Here is a 22,712-nt window from a genome sequence, read left to right as displayed (position 1 = left end):
GGTTGATGAAGGGCATCCGGCGTAAAACCTGTGCCAAATCAGTATGCGGATCATAACGGATGATCCACTGTGGCGACCCCTAACGGGAGCAGCTGAAAGACGAACAACAACAACAACGTGCCCTACGTGCCTTCTGTGTGAAATAAATGTGCATTGTGTGAACTTGTTCCCCGTTTCGCTGCGTCCTTTCCTTTGTTTGAATCTCCATCTTGCATCACGTAAGGGGTTCGTAGTGGGTTTAAAACGCCCAGTAATTAATCGGAACCGTCAAGGCCGACGATAACACCGCTCGGTTATCACTGTAGCACGGAACGGACCGCTTAAGCGGTTCGTGTCCAGAGTCGGCCTGTGGCGTGGTACGATCGCCCGGTCGACCACTCGCGCAGGTACTAAGGTAGGTCGAATTTGGTGAGCAACCCTATCCTGCGCGGGTGGGCAATTAGCACGATCGTGGTGAGGTTAAACCCCCACCCATGACTAGCTCCCGGCGTTGTTCCGAGAGGGTCACGACTGAATTGTCCGTTCCGGTGGGCGAGGCGGCTGCCATTCGAGTCGAGCGGCCGATCGCATGCCGGCGGGCGTGAATTCGCAACAATATATAGGGTGGCCTGAAAGTCACTTTATCCCTTCCCAGTGAAGCATTGTTCTTCAACTCTTTTAATATACAGGTTTTATTGGACAGTACTGACAATAATTAAAAATTAATTTGTCATTGTATCTGTATGTGCTCCATCATTCTTCTGAGTCAGTGTTTCCGCATACCATAGCCGGCGAGGGGCGAGGGCAGAGGGGAAGCGATGGAGGGAAGTGCGAGAAATTTATCAGGGGTAAAGTAACTTTCGGGCTACCCTGTATATCGATTGGTTGAATTTTTATGGAAATCTCCCATTATTCCAAGATCTTCATCACCATTATCTGCCTTTTCTCGATACAATGCATTAATATGTGTGTGCATGCACATGTGGACCAGGGGCACACAAATTAATGCAGGTAGGAAATGTTGCAGTGACTCAGTGACTCACAGTTTTCGTTTGAGTCCGATTAAGTGGTTCACCTGTGCGAGTAGGATGAGGAACTGAAACAACTGCTCACAGTGCACAGAATATACACAATAGACCGTCAGACTCCTATTAAAAGGCACACAATACCACTAAAATAAGCACAAAGTAGAGTTTATGGACAGAGGTCATACCTTATGAACAACTTTCTGTTGCTGTGCGTGTTTTTGCTGGAGATTCAGGACCTCGAACCACAGGTCCCGATTTTCACTGCAAGGGCAACATCATACAAGGTTTTGTGCTAGTTATAAACTCTTGAGTGGAACAAGACCCTCTTTGGGCCTAGGTTTGTGTATGAGGACCAAGTTGTGATGCTTGGAAACTTTAACACATGTGACTGAAAAACAAAAACTTGTTAAAATTTTTTTTTTAATGCCATAATCACTCACGTAGAAGCTGCACCTTTTCCCCCAGAAATATCCTCAGGATCAAAGTTTGGGGTGCATATTATTCACGAGAAATAAAGTGAAAGCTTTATTTTTCCAGATTCCTCGCACTGACACAAGACCAACCTTTGTTACCGAGTGCCGCCATATTTAAAATGCAGTGCATTGTTGGACATCTTTTGCAACACTGAATAAAAATTATTTGATAGAATAATTAAAATTGGTTTTTTATAATACATTAGTTTGATTTTTAAAACATTTTATCAAAACTTTAGAAACATATACACCACCATAGCAGCAAAATAAGCTTGGGAAAACACCATCTAAAATGTTTCTCTCCATAGATCGACAAAACACTGCTTTCGAGTGAACCAAGTTTCCAGTCCTGCGCTCGAGTTGATCTCTGGGGTCCTTATGCATATAAAAACTAGTATTTTCTTGAGAATTATTACAGAAAAGTGCCTTGCGTATTATAGTATAAAAGTGCCTAACATAAAGGTGCCCAACAGCAGATTATACGTGCCAGCGTATTGTATGCAAGAGCGTATAATACACGAGTGGTTATGGTAAACTCTTCTGGAAAGTATAGACACCCAGGAAGGAATCAATATCTGATGCAGATGAGACGTTAGACAAGTCCGTGAGTGACAGAGCAGTCAAATATGGTGACTTGCCTGACTCTGCAATGCTTTGGCAGCTGTCCGATAATAGTCTTGACGTGATCGAGACTTTCAACATTGCCCCAAAAGGCAAATGGGGCAGAGTAGTAGTAGAAAAACATAATAATAAAATGGCTCGTTATCCACCATAAAGGATCACGTGGTGCTGACATTTCAGGATTTACTCTTTCTTGAAACAAAAGGTCTGATGAAGCGTAGAGCCCGAAACGTCAGCACCTTGTGATAATTTATGACGGATAACTCTAACCAATTAATGTTTTGGTTTTTATTTTTGTGCCACCAACGCAAACTACTCACTAGTTTTGTGCTGGAATTAGTACCTACAAAGGAGTTGTAGACAGAGTTTGTAGGAAGGTTTGGATGACTCATTTGTGGGGATCCCAGTTGGAAAATTAACCAAATGAATCAGGCTTGCACTTAGTGCATAAGGCCTTAGCACAGCACTCAATCTTAGCATTTGTTTTTTCACTAGCCAGCCAGACCATAAAGGCCAAAACCTCAGTGATCCTCCAGAGGTGACATGTTTGGATGGGACCAGTCATCAAAAAATGGAACAATTTCATGAGGAAGGCAGGATGTTTTGAAAAACAAAATATTTATTATTTGTCATTTCACAATCATTTGAAAATATATTTATTGCATTGCCGTTGTTGCTTAACAACAGAATTGTAATAATGTACAGCTTTGTAAAAACAATACAAAAACAAAATTTTCATTCTGTTTATTTTTGTCACTGCTGGACTGGACTGAATGACTGAAATAGAATAACTGCCATTCTTGGGAACTAAAGATAGCTGTTCAAAGTAACCCAGGGAACAGGTGTGACCCCGTACGTCGACCTTGCATCTTTCCAGCTCAAAGTTAGGTTTTGCTCAGTGGCCCGCAAGTTAAATTGTGGAAATAATTTATACGCTCGATTTGAATAAATTGTGATTTTAACCAATACATTAACATTTTTAATGTGCATTATATTTAATTCCTTCCGTTAATACACCTCTTGAGTGGTCTTGCAAAGGGAAAAACATAAAACTGAAAAATATTGTCCACTCAACTCTCAACCACAGCATTCGACTTTTCAACTGCTGCCTCCTCGCCTGTGTTTATTTAAATGTTACGTTGGGTGATGACAGGATGGAGGAATTCGATGGGTTCATGGTGGTGGTGCAAGAGGTGGCAGGATCTCGCTTGTTTTCTCCGGTGATTAACAGGGAAGTGAAATTTTTTTGTCCTCACATTATGTTCCTCTCGGCTACATTCACAGAGTACTTTGCCAGCAAAATCAATAATAATATTTATGCAAATAAAAGTAAATAGATTGGTGCTCAGTTTGTGACCTTTCGGTTCAAATTCCAAGTCGGCGGTGCCTTCTTTGCCTACCCCTGTCAATGTTATTCACGAGCCAACCAACTGGCCACTTGGGACCATTACTAGTCTATGAGTCTCATTACTGACATCAGGCCAGCAGACTAGGCCATTGAGTATGTGAAGGTGGAGAAGTTGGGGAAAGGGGGTGGGGGGGGGGTGGGGGAAGAAAATGATGCAAACGTGTCCTCGGTCAGACAAATCCAATTCAGATTTGCCTTAACCACTTTATGACACCATTGTCTGCTTTGCTTGTTCAAACGACGCTGGTTTTCTCTGTTTGGGCCAAGATCCACCAATTAGTGAAACCAGAGGAGGCAACACCATTTTACATCACAACACAACAAATGCCACTCAGTCTCAAGACAAGACAAGGATTTCCTTTAAACACGATTGAAACTGCTCCAAGTTTTAAGGTTTGGGCGGTTTGGATCTGATGGAAGGAAGGCAAACATTTTCTGTTGCATTTCTCCTTCTCCAAACTGCATTTCTCCATTCACGGTTTGCTACATAAAGTGGAAACAATGAAAGTACCCAGTTAACATTCAACAAGCTCACATAACTTACAGCTGCAGAAAGTAGAGAAGGTTATTCATCGTCTCGTGAGTCCTGCGCATTCTCTTCATCTCCTTCATTATGGGGCCGACATCTCTCCAGTGGATCTTCTTTTGCCGTATTATGGATGCCTGCACTTTCCCAAAGATGCACAAGTGAGGAAGAATCGAGGAGATAGATATAATTAGCAATTCATGCAAATCTAGTCATTATTCATGGGATTTGAACCTGTCACACACGCTCAGTTGGAACAGAGATTCCGAGCTCTCCATTCAGTGCACTACAAATGTTATTTTATTGGAAGCACGTGTGCTTCCAATGTTTGCAAGATATTCGTTTCCTTATTTTGCACTTTACAGTAATGCGAGTGACAGCAAATTACTACACCAAAGTGGCTTAAGCAATATACTTGAAGGAAACGCCAAAAGATTTGGTAAAAATCTCCCCCATCACTCTCTTGCCTCTTCCAAACTCCCAAAGAGTTACCTGTTTATCCAGCAACTCATGTGTTATTACCCTCCTGAAGTCTAAGATTTCTGTCCACCTTCACCATTTTGTCCACCTCTTCTCTCCTGTGTAAAGAAAGCTCCCGATGTTTGCTCTCTTGTGCTCTTCCCACCAGTCCTTCAACATGGCAAGTCATCATCATCATCTCATGATGTTCTCTCATTACTTCAAACAAGCTTGTCATCAAGTCTACCGCCCACTGTCCTTTTCTGATTTGTGCAGTTTTGTTTGTATACCCCTTGTCCAATTGCTTTCCTTTGCTGCTGGTGCTTTGGTGTCCCTCTTCCAATTGCTGTCAAATTCTTCTGTGAGCCTTGACTCACACACTCTTGCGCATGCACAGAGGGATGTATTCTGAAACGCAAAAGAAACTTACCACTTGTTTAAAATGTAATAAAATTGTAACAGTTCAAAATAAAACAAACCAACAATTGCTAATCAAAACATTGGCATTTTATTGATGAAATGTCAAGTTTTTGACAAAGATACACCATCTCATAAGTTTGTTCTGCAGTACAGAACAGCACAGGGTGCAATGTCAGTCCCCTTTCAATAGCGTGTGTGGCCACCATTGTTTTGGATACAGGCAGTGCATCGTCGGCGCATACTGTCTACCAGTCTTTGGATGGATTGCTTCTGGATTCTGTCCAACTCAGTTCTCAATGTCTGAAGCCATCTGACTTAGGCCCATCTGCCTGTTCTGCCTTGCAGTGGTGACTCTTGACCTCCCTGATCGAGATCTGTCATCTGCAGAGTTGTGGAGGGTGTCTCTGTCCACCAGGGCCGATATCGTCTGGTGTGAACAGCCAAGGTGACGTGCCACCTCACGGTAGCTCAATCCGCCTTGCAGTATGCCCATGGCACACTGCCGTTGATCCCTTGACAATCGTGGCATGTTGATTGAAATGCCCATTTTGCACTGGCCTTTTTAAAGCCAATATCAAGACATCACGTGCAGCTCATTAAAATCATCCTTTACCCCTTGGCTAATCACTGACAGTCAAAACGGCTGTTCAACAGCTGTGCTATGAAGTGACCATCCGTGACAGTTTTGTCTGACAGTGAGGACACTATTCTCCACAAATAAGTTCACACATTTACTACACACAGTGTTATTGTTGACATTTGAAGGTTTAAAAGGTGGTAAGTTTCTTTTGCGTTTCAGTATACCTTCAAAGGTTAATTATAAATGAACTGTAATACCTGGCGTTGCCCGGGGAAAATCAATCCAATATGTGTTGAAATATTTCCTGCATGACAAATTGGGGAATGTTGGCCTTATGGTTTTGTATGAATTAATTATCAATCTTGGGTGTTGCAAAATGTGCTTGGACTTGTACCCAAATGCTTCACCTTATAAGGATGCCCAACGTGCTGCCTTGGAGGCTGCTTGTATTGTACATTGATCCTCAACCCGAGCCTGTGCTTACTCTTGAAGCTCAAGTGACCTGCAGACTGCCATTCTCTTTGCATCTGATTTGTTTCTGCCCATCAATGGTCCTTTTTGGTGACATTTGGCAGTATTTATAATGCAAGTAAGGTAGGTTAGGATATTTCTTAACAGAAGTGTTTCCTTGAAAATTGACTCCTAGTCAGAATCAAAAATATCTTGGGAGCCCAGAGGCAGATCACTAACACGCAAAGTTCATTTTCATGACCTGGGAATGTAAAATAATATAAAATAAATTAATAAAAATAGAGCAATTAATATCAGTATTTGAGCCCCTGTAATGGCCAAGCAACAGATGGGGAAGATTACAGGTGGAGGAGCATGAACACATCACGGTGGTGTTATAATAAATCAGGAGGCGCAATTCATCCAAATTGGTCCTTTCCAGAGCTATCTCTGTTAGTGTGAGTGGACCCACCAGAAGTGCTCTGACGGGCATCTTACCATGCCGATCTTCGTGAAGCGGTCAAATAAAAGTTTAAAAAGCAAGACGGATCGGACTGAGATGGGAAGGATTAGAGGTAGGGGAGAAGCGTAGACCTACCAAGCGAAAACGCAATTTCCATTATTAGCTTGCATACATAATATGACTTGAAACATATGATCTTCACAACACATACTTGATCGCAGCAGTGCACAAGCTACATTTTCAGTCGAAGCCTGAACCATGGAGATGTTATCATAAACTTGTGTAAAGCAATCTTTTTAATAACAGGAGCACGTATAAGCACAATGATTATTAAATTTGTGTTGTTCACAACAAATCACAATAATCTCAACATATGATCTTCACAATACGTACAACTCGTTCGTTCCTGGGGAAAAAAAAACCCAGGCAGTGTATTAGCGCAAGACATGATCAAGGTCTGAAGGCCAATTATCTGATTTTATCTGAGGTCAATTTCTTTTAATCCAAAACATAGCCCTCGACCTTCCTCTGGGTGAAAGAGAAGCCCATGGAAAGTTTGGTTGCACTGGTTCCTGCAGGGTCCGAATACATAAATGAACAAAGAAACAAACAAACACACAAACTTTGTTCTTTCTATTGTTGCGGTTCTGTAAAACCGGCACTCCTCTGAGGCAATGACACCTAACAGAGAGTGATCCCAAGAGACTTATTTAATTAGTATTTGTTTAGTTAGTCCTTTACATATGTCTACTGGGTAAATGGGAAAGACGTGTTGCATAGGGCTTTTAGTATTTTTTTTTGTATGCATTATCGAGGCTCATATGATAGCCAACACACAGAACGTACAAGGGGAGCAGGAGAGAAAAGGGGCGGGAGAGGGAAGGGGAAAAAAAGTGCACAACAGAGACACGAGGAGATCTGTGGAAGGGATAGGGTGGGGTACACAGGGTAAAGATGGACACTATAGGGACTTTCAGGAAGGGAGGTCTTCAATCTTCAATCAATAGTTGGGTCTTCAATCCTCTATTCTTTCATTTATTTCATCTCTTCACCTTACTTTATCTTACACACAAACGATGCAAGCACGCATGCAGAAAAGTAACGATGCCAAGAATGTGAGGAAACACAGCGAGGTTCATTTACATACGTGCACCATTTTTTGTTCAAACTGCATGCCAAAATCCAACTTCTGCCTCACCTCAGACCCTCATTATGCTCACCACAATGTTACAATGTTCACCATAACCACTCCACATGACATCTAAAAATCCCCACAATAACCTACGTCTACGCCTTCACCACAATAATCTCCTCCAACCTCTTAACCACAGCCCCACATCCAAAACCACCTCTCCCAATCTCTTCGCCACAACGCTTCTCTCTCTTTCCTATAACCGCCGCAACTGCCACCAACCCCTTGGAAACTCACCAGTCTCGGAGGATATCGAAGGAACGAGGATAATGAGAACCAGGGTGTTTCAGCGTGTAACTCGAAGCGGAAGCATGCGCTGGCATTCATTCGAAGGCGTGCGGATAGCTCGGGGTCAGGTCAGGTATGGGAGCATGTGCCAGAACAGCGCGTCGCTGCGTCCACTTTCCGCCGGTACTCCAGGGGCCTCCGTCTGGCCATCCCCCAGGCAGATGCCAGGCCCATCCCCATCTCCTTGAGATGATGGTCAACCTGCTGCAACCATGAGGCACGTGGTCGGCCCACTGGCCTCCTCCACTCATGAGACTCCCTCGCTGAGAGAATCTGGTGAGCAGGATCAGCGTCAGGAAAACGAGCCACATGTCCATACAGCCGCAGCTGACGCTCACGGACTATGCAGGTAACAAATCTCATCCGAGTCTCTCTCAGCAACCGCTCGTTGGACACAAAATCCGACCAGCGATAGCCAAGGATTCTCCGAAGAGACCTGGTACCAAAGGAATTAAGTCTCCGTCTCAGATCCTTGGTCAAAGTCCAAGTCTCGCACCCATAGAGCAAGACTGGAAGTACCAAGGACCTGAAGACTCGGACTTTCGTCCTCCCGCACAGGTACCGGCAGCGCCACACCCCATGATCCAGTGAATCCATGACTCCCCAGGCCCGACCCAGACGTCTATTGACCTCCGGCTCACAACCTGCGGAGACATGAATATCACTGCCAAGGTAAGTGAATCTATCCACGACCTCAACATCCTCACCACAAACAGACACAGACAGGACAGCAGCATCCAAGATGTCAACGAAAGCCTGGATCTTTGTTTTGACCCAAGAAATCCGTAATCCCAACGGCTCCGACCCCTCATTCAGCACCTCGAGGGCCCCCAAGAGGATGTCTAAAGTCTCCGCAAAGATGACTGCATCATCTGCAAAATCAAGGTCCGAGATCTTGACATTGCCAAACGATGCACCGCAACTTGATCTCTCCGACATCCTCCCAAAAATCCAGTCCATACAAGTGCTGAAAAGTGTGGGGGCAAGTACACATCCCTGACGAACTCCAGTAACAACTGGAAATAAGTCAGAGGCGGTACCACCACACTTCACAGCACTCTCAGTACCAGAGTAGAGTTCAGACATCAGATCGATCAGTTTCGGTGGCACCCCACGAAGACCAAGAATCCTCCAGAGGACATCCCGATTCACTGAATCGAACGCTTTACAGAGATCAACATAGGCTGCAAGCAGCCCCTGCCGAAACTCTCGTCTGCGTTCAGTGAGGACACGAAGAGCAAGGATACGGTCAATCGTTGACCTCTTTGGTGTAAAGCCTGACTGCTCTGGACGCTGGTGCTCAAGCAGATGGTGGCGAACCCTATCAAGAATTATCCGAGCAAAGACCTTGCCCGGCACTGAGAGCAGCGTCACCCCTCGGTAGTTGTTGCAGTCTTGGCGATCACCCTTCCCTTTCCAGAGAGGGACAACAAGGCCCCTCTTCCAGTCAGTTGGGATGATGCCTGTGTTCCAGGCAGAGCACAAAACTGCATGCAACGACGCGAGTGCAGCATTTCCACCAGCCTTGAGAAGTTCAGCATGGATGCCACAGATCCCTGGAGCTTTGCCCCGTTTCAACTGGTTCACCGCAGCCCGTGTTTCCACAAGCGATGGTGGACCACAGTTGATTCGAGGGTCAGCAACAGGGATTGTAACACCCTTGACGTCCAACTCGACAGCTGGGGGATCAGCCTGGTACAACCGCTCAAAGTAACCGGCCCAGCGGGCCTTCACTTCAGACTCCTCTGTCAAGAGCCTACCACTCTCTGCTCGAACTGCAGTGCTCCGAGGGATGGGCTTGGATGAACGTAATGCGCGAATTCCCCTGTAAGCGGGACGAGAATCACCTGTCCACAGGTGATGCTCTACCCCCTCACAGATTCCTCGCACATAGGCCTCCTTGTCCACCCTCAGTGCACGTACAGTTTTACGCCTCAGCTCCCTGAACAGCTCAGCTCTGCCATTCAGCCTGGCCCTGCGACTCTGGTCAATGGTATCCAGTGTCCCTTGAGAGACAAAATTCTTCTTTGCCCTGCGGTGAACTCCAAGGCATCCACCGGCAACATCAAGGACGGTGGTCTTGAAGGTGATCCACAACTCTTCAGGACCCCCCAAAGCACCCAGACCCGCGAAGTGTCCACTCAGCCTGTTCGCAAACTCCTCAGCTACTCTCTCATCCCTGAGCTTGGCAACATCCAGCCTAGGCTGGGATGGTACCATTCTCCAGGATTTAAGGTGCAGCTTTAGAGTTGCTACAACAAGCCTGTGGTCAGTATTGAGGAACTGAGCACTCCGGTAGACCCTGCAGTTCTGGATCATCCTCCAACGACCGTCAATGAGGACATGGTCAATCTCCTTTGCCACACCGCCAGCGTTGGAATACCAAGTCCAGCGATGAGCTTGCGGGCGCTGAAACCATGAACCAGCCACCCTAAGTCCATGACTTCTTGCAAAGTCAAGGAACTTAGTGCTATTCTGGTTCATAGTTCCTGACCCATGGGGACCAACACACACCTCATAACCATCCCTATCAGTTCCAGTCGATGCATTGAAATCCCCCAAGACTAGAAGTGTATCTCGTCTGGGGCACTGATCAACCACAGACTCGAGTGTGGCGTAGAATGCATCCTTCACGGTAAGATCACTCGCCTCAGTCGGAGCATAAATAGAGACCAGGGAAATGACACCTAAGGAGTGACGAATCCTTAATCTCATAATACGCTCGTTGACCGGTGTTACCTCAATTATCATTGGGGTCAGCTTATTGGCCACAGCTACAGCAACTCCTTGGGTATGGTAACCATCAGAGCGACCAGGCCAATAGTAGGTGTAACCACCCACCATTATCTCGCCGCAATCCGGTCTCCGAACCTCAGAGAGAGCTGCAATCCCGATGTCCAAACGCTTGAGCTCAGATGATAACAGAGACAGGTGATCATCCTCTCTTAGGGATAGGACATTCCAGGCACCCACCCGAAGGGACCGCCTCAGGTTAACCCAAGGAGACCGCCGTCTGGTGGACGACACCTCAGCACCACTCCGACACACTCTCCCGCAATCTGACCCAGGGATGTTACCCCGTGGTTTCCCTCCTATCAAAGATTGGGGGTCCCGAAGGCTTTGCCCCAATCCCATCATCCGGTGAGCTGCCCTGCGAAGGGAAGCTGCACAGGAGGTACTCCCACGGAGTGGGTTTTCAGATTTTTTTGCGTTTTTGCGTTTTGCGGAATGAAGCGTTTTACGGTGGCTGGAGTGCAAATCCTGCCACCAACCTCCTAATAAGAAGTAACCCAACTGCAGGAGGACGTCCGCAGACACAGTTGGGCACTAGATATGGATGGCCGTTGGCTCACAAGGAGCTCCTCCGCCCTTTGACAGGTTTTGTTTTTAATCCTGCTGGGTGTCCATATCCAAACACCCTCCTCACCAGAAAACCTGGTGGGGGAGACGGTTTAGTCGCCGACAACCCGACCATGGAACAGGTTAGTACAGGTTTACATGGTACCTGTAGCAGGTCACAGATCGAACCTGACCTGACCTAGCTCGGGGGTTTTCCCCCAAATAACCATGCTTATAGAGTGCAGTGCACGTTCGGAGCCGGAGAGCGCTTCTGAAAACTCTCACCCCATGTTAATCACGGAGCTCTGATGTGTGGCGCAGCGTGGGAGCGAATAAAGCTATTTTGGCTTCCGAAGCCTGGTGAGACATGGCTACGGCATGGGGCAACTGCCTAGCACCAATGGGGGAGCTCAGAAACACCTACAGGATCATTTCATCTGATTCTTGGCTCCTCCCCCCGCTCAGAGATCATATAAGGAGCAATTCAGCTCACAATCTGTCTTCTCAGCTCTTCCTTCGTCTTGGCCCGAGCGAAATATTACCACAAGTCAGTACGACCGAGAGGAGAGGGCGGAGCAGCCAAGCGAGGATATCAGGGTAGAGAAAGTGATTGCCAGAACGGGCCAGGAACACCCCCGGGTCATCAAAGCTCAGTTTCAGCTGCATCCAGTAGCCAATATTGACATTTACAGACCCTCACACAACTCCATTAAAGTCTTTCTCTCACGCATCTTCTCTCCCATCTATGTCTCGTCCACTGTGGACGCACAAGAGCAATTGGTGAGGGCAAGCCCTAAACAAGTTCTTTTCAGAGCGACCTCACTGACTCGCACTTGTCACACTTTCCTCTTTACCACTCTGCACGACATTCACGCCTCACTCTCACACGATAGACATGTTCAGTTTTGCTCCCTCCTCCCCCTTCCGAAGCGATTGGGTTACGTCGCTCTGCTGACCATGCCAGGTACCACGAGGTCACGACTCCTCAACTGCCTCTCCTCTTTCTGGGCTATCTCTAATGTGTGTGTGTGTGTATGTGTGTGTGTGTGTGTGTGTGTGTGTGTGTGTGTGTGTGTGTGTACCTATCATGTATAATGTAAGATAAGACTGTATAAGTTTATCGGGGGAAATCTGCACTGTCTTCTTTTATGAATGTTGCATTTCTTTTGTCGCACCTACAAATTCCTTGCTTTCCCCTGCTGTACGTCTGTGAATAAACACATTATTGTGCCACATAACTTTCCTCGCTTTCTAATAATAAATCTGTTTCGTTATAAATGCATCCAGCTCGTTTTCATCTTTTCCGCTATTGGTCCAGCATGGTCTGCACATGAACATAGCTGGGGAGTTATACCCCCAAAATCTGCTTATTAGCGGGTGCGTACTTGGCTGCACCTGATACGGGAAGTAACGCAAGTACGAATTGAGGGCGCGATTCCCCGATAAGGCGACCGCGTGTTCCCAGTTAAACGGTAGTCATACGGAGGACACTGGGTCACATGGTCAAATTATTGGCGTACGCAGTTGATTTGCGACCCGCTGGGACACAAACTTATTCGTGTGTGACGTCCTCGATTCTGGGTGAGTCCAGGGAGAAACCAGGAATATCTCCTCCCTCGTAGTACCCCCGCAACCCAGGGCCACAACAATATATTAGATAACAAAAGATTAATGATAAGAATATGACAATCTGAAAAACAAGATTGCGAAGAGAGATGGTGTGCACATGAAAGTGGATATTCATCTGCAGGGTGAAGGTGTATCTCTTGTCATTTAAATGCTTTCTGTTGAATCTTACTGTATTTTCACGCAAATAACCCACCCCCTGGTATGCCCCACACCTGGGGAAAAAAAATGCTCTTGAAAATTTTCAGGCATGTTTAACCCACACACGGGTGTACCCCGCAAGCCAGGAATATCTTCAGTTATCAAGTTTGTTCTGGAGCGCTGATCAAGTGGCTGAAGCACTCCATCTAAAACCATCGATAAGGAATGGCTGGCTTGGCAAATCGACATTAATACACTGAGAATGTCCCAAATGAGTGATGCGGCTTAACATACATACCTTGCGCTTTACCTTCTTGAGGAGCTTAGAAGACCCACGGACAAAACAGGGATGCTCAAATTCTGAGATGTCCTTCTTATCCCTGATGGCGTCCACTTTGCAGAAGCCATCTGTCGGAACCACCAGCAGACATTATAGATCATCAATCCCTCCCATAATAGCATATATACCAAAGCAACCTCAGCAACCTGCAACACTCATTATTGCCCGAACCTCCAGCAGATACAAAAGTACAAATGGAACCATGACAGTTATTCTTCAAGAAATACACACCAACCGTGCAATTCTTCTCCAATGCATGCAACATTCTGGACTACCTCTCATCAAAGATGAAACCTTCTGCAGCAATTTACTTTATTTAATCACAAGGCGTTGGAACAATAACAATGGAATATCGGTTTCAACATCAATTTGAATCAATACAACTGTAAATGATCTCACTCCAAGGCGAAGCGAAACATGCACCGTACATCCGCGGTCGCCGTGTCGTGAGGTCGTGCCCATACGTACACATATTTAGCTGTCGAACAAAGCTGTTCATTTTGCTGTGCTTGAAGTATTTTGGCAGAATCTCTTTGGCGAAGCGGTGCTCATCGTACACGAGGAAGCTCTGCCCATTCTGTGGGAGGTGGAGAGGGAAATTGGCATTGAGGACGATGAGGCTGGACACCATGTCCAATGCTAAACACCATCTCCGATCATTGATTCTGAGATGCATCAAAGACTGATAGTGATCATGTGATTAAGCCCCAATCCTGCAAAAAACAGGAGAGCCACACACCACCATGGCATAACTGTGAACTGGTGGATCTAGAGAGGAAGCTTGTTGAAGGAATTTACGCCATTTTCCAAAAAAATTTTTTACGAAGTCCGCCATTTTGACACACATTCGGTCACGTGATTGGAATGACTGTGGCAATTTAACATCCCGACCCTGGCCTAATATTGCAAACCAAATTTGGTAGCATTCTGACTGGTGGATCAGGAGAAGATAATTTTTGAAGGAATTTGCGGGCCCGCCATTTTGACACACTTCTGGTCATGTAATCGGCATGGCCTCCACAATTTAACATCAAGACCCTGTCCTGATGTTGTGACCCAAATTTGGTAGCATTCTGACTGGTGGGTCTGGAGAAGAAGAATTTTGAAGAAATTTATAAAGTCGGCCATTTTGACCGACTTAAATTCATGTGACCGGAACGAGCTTTGCAATTCCTGTTCCCAGTTAGGAGAGGAACGTTGCTGACAAATTTCAGCCGGATCGGCCCAGCGACTTCTCCGGAGAAGTCAAAAAAGGAGATGGACGGACGGTGCAAGATGACAATACCTTATCTGGAATTTAAATTCCAGAAAAGCTAAAAAAAAATTAACAAAGCTGTCTAAACTCCCCCCAACCACCACATGACAAAGCTCAATACTTACCTTCATTCTTCCATACCCTCTGTGCTTGCCTGTGGAACTGTCCTTCTGAATCCAACGTCTTTTCAAGACTGCTTCCCACTGCCACCTCATGGTCTCTCCCATTGCCACTACTTAACTTTGTTACACTCACTGAGACCCTATTCTCACCATTCAATTACATTCCTCTGCTGTGGTACATCTGTTTGTTGTTGTCCCACCGTTTTCTCTTTACCCCCATTTTGCATGCTGAACCTGCGGTTATGCTCTTCTATGAGCCTCGATACCTTACACAAAACAAATAAATGAAGCAAAATAAATAGAATGGAATTTACCTTTTGATATTTCAAGTGTACAAATGGGAATCTTTACTGCACACTTTACACCTGCTATTTGTGGTCGAGGAAGTGTCCTACAGCGACACAGTAGTGAGAATAACTTGAAACAGGAGCCGGACAACACACTTCATCTGATGGTCATGGATGATACCACAGGTACCAAAGGTAGATGGTGCTTTAAGGTACAACTTGCCTTTGCCTCATGGAAAGCAAACCCAACTGAGGGCAATCTCAGTTCCTTCCACAAAGCTCGGAACAAGTGTGTATCTACCCTCAGGAGAGCCAGAAAACAACATCTTTCTCATCTCAAGTCTGAACTCTCAAACCTCTCTCGCTCCTCAAAATCCTGGTGGCGTTTAATCAAATCTGTTTCTGGTGTATGTTCCCCCTCCATCCCCTCCCTTACCTCAAATGGCCGCACTGCTGATACCACACGTGATAAAGCTGAATGCCTAAACTCGGTGTTTGCAGCTAAATCTTGTGTCCGAAACCCATCACTTTCTCTACCCACCTTATCCAGTCGCACCCAACTGTCCCTGGACTCTGTGTTGTTTTCTTCTGACAAGGTGGAGAGCTTGCTTTCAAACCTCGACTCAGATTCTGAAACCGGTCCAGACGGCATCAGCCCATGTGTCCTCAAAGCCTGCTCTTCTGCTCTTGCTCACCCACCCTCTGTTCTATTCACCCTCTCATTTGCTCAAGGTCATCTGCCATCTGCTTGGAAATCTGCTAACATCACTGCCCTGCATAAAAAGGTGCAAAAACAGAACCCTGCAACTGCAGACCAATCAGCCTTCTCCCAATCATCAGCAAGGTTATGGAATCCATCATCGCTTCAGACATGAAATCCTTCCTCTTCTCCAATGTCTTGATTTCCGATCATCAATTTGGTTTCAGACCCGGTCACTCTAGCCTGGATATGCTGCTTCTGCTCTCCCATCAATAGATAGAGGTCCTCAATGCCAGACAGGAAATCCGAGCCGTATCCCTGGACATATCACGTGCTTTTGACACAGTCTGGCACCCTGCACTACTCACCAAACTCTCTTCCCATGGTATTCAAGGCCATCTCCACTCATGGCTCGCAGACTTCCTCTCCTGTCACAGTCACCGTGTGGCCCTAAATGGAGTTCTTTCATCCCCTCTTCCTGTCCAGACTGGAGTTCCTCAAGGTAGCGTTCTGGGCCCTGTTCTTTTTCTGGTTTTCATCAATGATCTCTCCGACTCTCTGGAAAATCCTCCATATCTATTTGCTGACGACTCCACCCTCTGCCGTACCATCTGTCATCCCTCAGATCGGCATGCAGCAGCTTCTTCGCTCACTGCAGGTCTGGATAAAATCACAAACTGGTCCAACACGTGGAACATGTCTTTCAATCCAGACAAATCTCACACTCTCACGATGTCTCTTCGAAAGGACCGTTAAGAACCCCCCCCCCATCCACTTTCTCAACAATCCTCTGGAAGAAGTCTTTTCTTTCAAGCTTCTGGGTCTCACTGTCAGCCATTACCTTTCCTGGGAAAGTCACATATCCAACCTCGCCGCCAAAGCCAGTCGCCGACTGGGAATCCTCCGTCGTGTAAAGTTCTTTCTCGGCCCTCCTGAGCTTCTGACCACTTACAAAGCTTTTGTCCGTAGCCTGATGGAGTACTGGTCTCCCCTCTGGGCTGGTGCTCCTGTCTCCCACCTTTTTCGGCTTCACGCTGTCGAAACCAAGGCATTTAGGATCATCGGCATCTCCCGCAATGAAGCTGAGTCTTTGGGCCTCTCACTCAATCACTGCAGGTTGGTCGGTGGTCTTTCTGTCTTCTACCGTCTCCTCTCCAGCCTTGCCCCCCTGCTCTCTCTGCGATTTGTCCCCACCACATTTCCACAGGGCACTCAAGGTCCGCCAACAGCCCCCTTCTGGTAAAACTACCAAAATCACGAATCACTGCTCACCTTCACTCTTCTATTCCTCTTTTTTCCCCGCCTTTGGAATAAACTCCCTCACTCAATTCTTTCCCATTCTTCCATCCAGGCTTTCAAAACAGCTGTTCACCACCACCTCTTATCATCCCCCATCCAAATCCTCGATCTTTTCTACCCCCGATAATCCATCCAAGCCCACTTCCTTCAATTCCCCTGCTTTCCTTCCTGAAAGTCCCTGTTATATCCATCTTCTCTTCCCCATGTTCCCCATCCCATCCCTCTCCCTTCCACAGATATCCCAATGTGTCTGTTCCCCATTGTTTTGTCCCTTCCATCTAATTCCCCCTTGCTGTGCATTGTGTGTTCGCTCTCATATGAGCCTCGACAAGGTATACAAAAAAAAGCCTTCGGTCGAGTCCTCTGTCTCATTTCAACTCTCCCAAAGGGACCAGGAATCCTCTACAGGCTCAGACTTGGACACTGCGCTCCAAACACCTATTCACATAGGATAGGGTGTCACCCGACGGAGTTCGAAGAGTAGTGTAAGGTCCTGAAGATCTGGAACACATTTTCACTCAATGCCCTCGGTATGGAGAAATCAGATCACATCTTTTACACTGTGCTGAGAGTTGGGGATCCTTGGGTTGGACGTACCGGATACACAATGTCAATTGAGCCAGAAGTACCCTCAACCCTGCAAATCGGTCTTAAATATATAAAGGAAACGGGGCGAACAGCATAAAGTCCCTGACCTTTGTTGTTTTTTTATTTTTGTATTTGGCTGAAGCCGATGGGTTTGGGTTTGTGGCATTTATAGAGCCTCATGGAGAAGGAGAAGGAGAAGGAGAAGGAGAAGAAGATACTACAGGTGTTTGTACAACAGCTGTGTGCCAAACAAGGTGGCATTCCAAATTCTGTCCACCAAACAAGGTGATATTCCAAATTCTGTCCCCCAAACAAGGTGAGATTACAAATTGTCCATCAAACAAGGTGAGATTCCAAATTCTGTCCACCAAACAAGGTGAGATTCCAAATTCTGTCCACCAAACAAGGTGAGATTCCAAATTCTGTCCACCAAACAAGGTGAGATTCCAAATTCTGTCCACCAAACAAGGTGAGATTCCAAATTCTGTCCACCAAACAAGGTGAGATTCCAAATTCTGTCCACCAAACAAGGTGAGATTCCAAATTCTGTCCACCAAACAAGGTGAGATTCCAAATTCTGTCCACCAAACAAGGTGAGATTCCAAATTCTGTCCACCAAACAAGGTGAGATTCCAAATTCTGTCCACCAAACAAGGTGAGATTCCAAATTCTGTCCACCAAACAAGGTGAGATTCCAAATTCTGTCCACCAAACAAGGTGAGATTCCAAATTCTATCCATCAAACAAGGTGAGATTCCAAATTCTGTCCATCAAACAAGGTGAGATTCCAAATTCTGTCTATCAAACAAGGTGAGATTCTAAATTCTGTCCATCAAACAAGGTGAGATTCTAAATTCTGTCCACCAAACAAGGTGAGATTCCAAATTCTGTCCACCAAACAAGGTGAGATTCCAAATTCTGTCCACCAAACAAGGTGAGATTCCAAATTCTGTCCATCAAACAAGGTGAGATTCCAAATTCTGTCCACCAAACAAGGTGAGATTCCAAATTCTGTCCACCAAACAAGGTGAGATTCCAAATTCTGTCCACCAAACAAGGTGAGATTCCAAATTCTGTCCACCAAACAAGGTGAGATTCCAAATTCTGTCCACCAAACAAGGTGAGATTCCAAATTCTGTCCACCAAACAAGGTGAGATTCCAAATTCTGTCCACCAAACAAGGTGAGATTCCAAATTCTGTCCATCAAACAAGGTGAGATTCCAAATTCTGTCCACCAAACAAGGTGAGATTCCAAATTCTGTCCACCAAACAAGGTGAGATTCCAAATTCTGTCCACCAAACAAGGTGAGATTCCAAATTCTGTCCACCAAACAAGGTGAGATTCCAAATTCTGTCCACCAAACAAGGTGAGATTCCAAATTCTGTCCACCAAACAAGGTGAGATTCCAAATTCTGTCCACCAAACAAGGTGAGATTCCAAATTCTGTCCACCAAACAAGGTGAGATTCCAAATTCTGTCCACCAAACAAGGTGAGATTCCAAATTCTATCCATCAAACAAGGTAAGATTCCAAATTCTATCCATCAAACAATGTGATATTCCAAATTCTGGCCACAAAACAAGGCGAGCTTCCAAATTCTGTCTATCAAACAAGGTGAGATTCCAAATTCTGTCTATCAAACAAGGTGAGATTCTAAATTCTGTCCATCAAACAAGGTGAGATTCTAAATTCTGTCCACCAAACAAGGTGAGATTCCAAATTCTGTCCACCAAACAAGGTGAGATTCCAAATTCTGTCCACCAAACAAGGTGAGATTCCAAATTCTGTCCACCAAACAAGGTGAGATTCCAAATTCTATCCACCAAACAAGGTGAGATTCCAAATTCTATCCATCAAACAAGGTGAGATTCCAAATTCTATCCATCAAACAAGGTGAGATTCTAAATTCTGTCCATCAAACAAGGTGAGATTCTAAATTCTGTCCACCAAACAAGGTGAGATTCCAAATTCTGTCCACCAAACAAGGTGAGATTCCAAATTCTGTCCACCAAACAAGGTGAGATTCCAAATTCTGTCCACCAAACAAGGTGAGATTCCAAATTCTGTCCATCAAACAAGGTGAGATTCCAAATTCTGTCCACCAAACAAGGTGAGATTCCAAATTCTGTCCACCAAACAAGGTGAGATTCCAAATTCTGTCCACCAAACAAGGTGAGATTCCAAATTCTGTCCACCAAACAAGGTGAGATTCTAAATTCTGTCCACCAAACAAGGTGAGATTCCAAATTCTGTCCACCAAACAAGGTGAGATTCCAAATTCTGTCCACCAAACAAGGTGAGATTCCAAATTCTGTCCATCAAACAAGGTGAGATTCCAAATTCTGTCCACCAAACAAGGTGAGATTCCAAATTCTGTCCACCAAACAAGGTGAGATTCCAAATTCTGTCCACCAAACAAGGTGAGATTCCAAATTCTGTCCACCAAACAAGGTGAGATTCCAAATTCTGTCCATCAAACAAGGTGAGATTCTAAATTCTGTCCACCAAACAAGGTGAGATTCCAAATTCTGTCCACCAAACAAGGTGAGATTCCAAATTCTGTCCACCAAACAAGGTGAGATTCCAAATTCTGTCCACCAAACAAGGTGAGATTCCAAATTCTGTCCACCAAACAAGGTGAGATTCCAAATTCTGTCCACCAAACAAGGTGAGATTCCAAATTCTGTCCATCAAACAAGGTGAGATTCCAAATTCTGTCCACCAAACAAGGTGAGATTCCAAATTCTGTCCACCAAACAAGGTGAGATTCCAAATTCTGTCCACCAAACAAGGTGAGATTCCAAATTCTGTCCATCAAACAAGGTGAGATTCTAAATTCTGTCCACCAAACAAGGTGAGATTCCAAATTCTGTCCACCAAACAAGGTGAGATTCCAAATTCTGTCCACCAAACAAGGTGAGATTCCAAATTCTGTCCACCAAACAAGGTGAGATTCCAAATTCTGTCCACCAAACAAGGTGAGATTCCAAATTCTGTCCATCAAACAAGGTGAGATTCCAAATTCTGTCCACCAAACAAGGTGAGATTCCAAATTCTGTCCACCAAACAAGGTGAGATTCCAAATTCTGTCCATCAAACAAGGTGAGATTCCAAATTCTGTCCACCAAACAAGGTGAGATTCTAAATTCTGTCCATCAAACAAGGTGAGATTCCAAATTCTGTCCACCAAACAAGGTGAGATTCCAAATTCTGTCCACCAAACAAGGTGAGATTCCAAATTCTGTCCACCAAACAAGGTGAGATTCCAAATTCTGTCCATCAAACAAGGTGAGATTCCAAATTCTGTCCACCAAACAAGGTGAGATTCCAAATTCTGTCCACCAAACAAGGCGAGCTTCCAAATTCTGTCCACCAAACAAGGTGAGATTCCAAATTCTGTCTATCAAACAAGGTGAGATTCTAAATTCTGTCCATCAAACAAGGTGAGATTCCAAATTCTGTCCACCAAACAAGGTGAGATTCTAAATTCTGTCCACCAAACAAGGTGAGATTCCAAATTCTGTCCACCAAACAAGGTGAGATTCCAAATTCTGTCCACCAAACAAGGTGAGATTCCAAATTCTGTCCACCAAACAAGGTGAGATTCCAAATTCTGTCCACCAAACAAGGTGAGATTCCAAATTCTGTCCACCAAACAAGGTGAGATTCCAAATTCTGTCCACCAAACAAGGTGAGATTCCAAATTCTGTCCACCAAACAAGGTGAGATTCCAAATTCTATCCATCAAACAAGGTAAGATTCCAAATTCTATCCATCAAACAATGTGATATTCCAAATTCTGGCCACAAAACAAGGCGAGCTTCCAAATTCTGTCCACCAAACAAGGTGAGATTCCAAATTCTGTCCATCAAACAAGGTGAGATTCTAAATTCTGTCCATCAAACAAGGTGAGATTCTAAATTCTGTCCACCAAACAAGGTGAGATTCCAAATTCTGTCCACCAAACAAGGTGAGATTCCAAATTCTGTCCACCAAACAAGGTGAGATTCCAAATTCTGTCCACCAAACAAGGTGAGATTCCAAATTCTGTCCACCAAACAAGGTGAGATTCCAAATTCTGTCCACCAAACAAGGTGAGATTCCAAATTCTGTCCATCAAACAAGGTGAGATTCCAAATTCTGTCCACCAAACAAGGTGAGATTCCAAATTCTATCCACCAAACAAGATGAGATTCCAAATTCTGTCCATCAAACAAGGTGAGATTCTAAATTCTGTCCATCAAACAAGGTGAGATTCCAAATTCTGTCCACCAAACAAGGTGAGATTCCAAATTCTGTCCACCAAACAAGGTGAGATTCCAAATTCTGTCCACCAAACAAGGTGAGATTCCAAATTCTGTCCACCAAACAAGGTGAGATTCCAAATTCTATCCATCAAACAAGGTGAGATTCCAAATTCTGTCCACCAAACAAGGTGAGATTCCAAATTCTATCCACCAAACAAGGTGAGATTCCAAATTCTATCCATCAAACAATGTGATATTCCAAATTCTGGCCACAAAACAAGGCGAGCTTCCAAATTCTGTCGATCAAACAAGGTGAGATTCCAAATTCTGTCCATCAAACAAGGTGAGATTCCAAATTCTGTCCACCAAACAAGGTGAGATTCCAAATTCTGTCCACCAAACAAGGCGAGCTTCCAAATTCTGTCCACCAAACAAGTAGAGCTTCCAAATTCTGTCCACCAAACAAGGTGAGATTCCAAATTCTGTCTATCAAACAAGGTGAGATTCTAAATTCTGTCCATCAAACAAGGTGAGATTCCAAATTCTGTCTATCAAACAAGGTGAGATTCTAAATTCTGTCCATCAAACAAGGTGAGATTCCAAATTCTGTCCACCAAACAAGATGAGATTCCAAATTCTGTCCACCAAACAAGGTGAGATTCCAAATTCTGTCCACCAAACAAGGTGAGATTCCAAATTCTGTCCATCAAACAAGGTGAGATTCTAAATTCTGTCCACCAAACAAGGTGAGATTCCAAATTCTGTCCACCAAACAAGGTGAGATTCCAAATTCTGTCCACCAAACAAGGTGAGATTCCAAATTCTGTCCACCAAACAAGGTGAGATTCCAAATTCTATCCATCAAACAAGGTGAGATTC

At 45.0% G+C, this 22,712-nt stretch overlaps 1 protein-coding gene across 2 annotated transcripts in view; it reads right to left on the bottom strand.

Moving 5' to 3' along the window:
- The window catches only part of LOC147022352 (heat shock factor protein 1-like), a 45,550-nt gene that overhangs the window by 7,702 nt on the left and 15,136 nt on the right, over window positions 1-22,712 (bottom strand). The window contains exons 2-6 of one of the 2 annotated variants that reach the window (XM_085893162.1): window positions 13,802-13,910; window positions 13,292-13,401; window positions 4,054-4,172; window positions 1,193-1,268; window positions 1,023-1,084 (exon numbers count right to left, since the gene is read on the bottom strand). In XM_085893162.1, coding sequence (XP_085749288.1) covers window positions 1,023-1,084; window positions 1,193-1,268; window positions 4,054-4,172; window positions 13,292-13,401; window positions 13,802-13,910 — 476 coding nt within the window. Of the gene's footprint in view, window positions 1-1,022; window positions 1,085-1,192; window positions 1,269-3,500; window positions 3,763-4,053; window positions 4,173-13,291; window positions 13,402-13,801; window positions 13,911-22,712 lie in introns of those variants that run through there. The other variant, XM_085893163.1, reaches the window with a different exon arrangement.

The sequence above is a fragment of the Eptatretus burgeri genome, chromosome 8 (genome assembly GCF_056783735.1).
Source record: "Eptatretus burgeri isolate ZD-2024b chromosome 8, Ebu_testis_v1, whole genome shotgun sequence".
Taxonomy (NCBI): Eukaryota; Metazoa; Chordata; class Myxini; order Myxiniformes; family Myxinidae; genus Eptatretus; species Eptatretus burgeri.
Note: the sequence above shows the minus strand (reverse complement) of the source record. Positions and strands in the feature narration are given on the sequence as shown.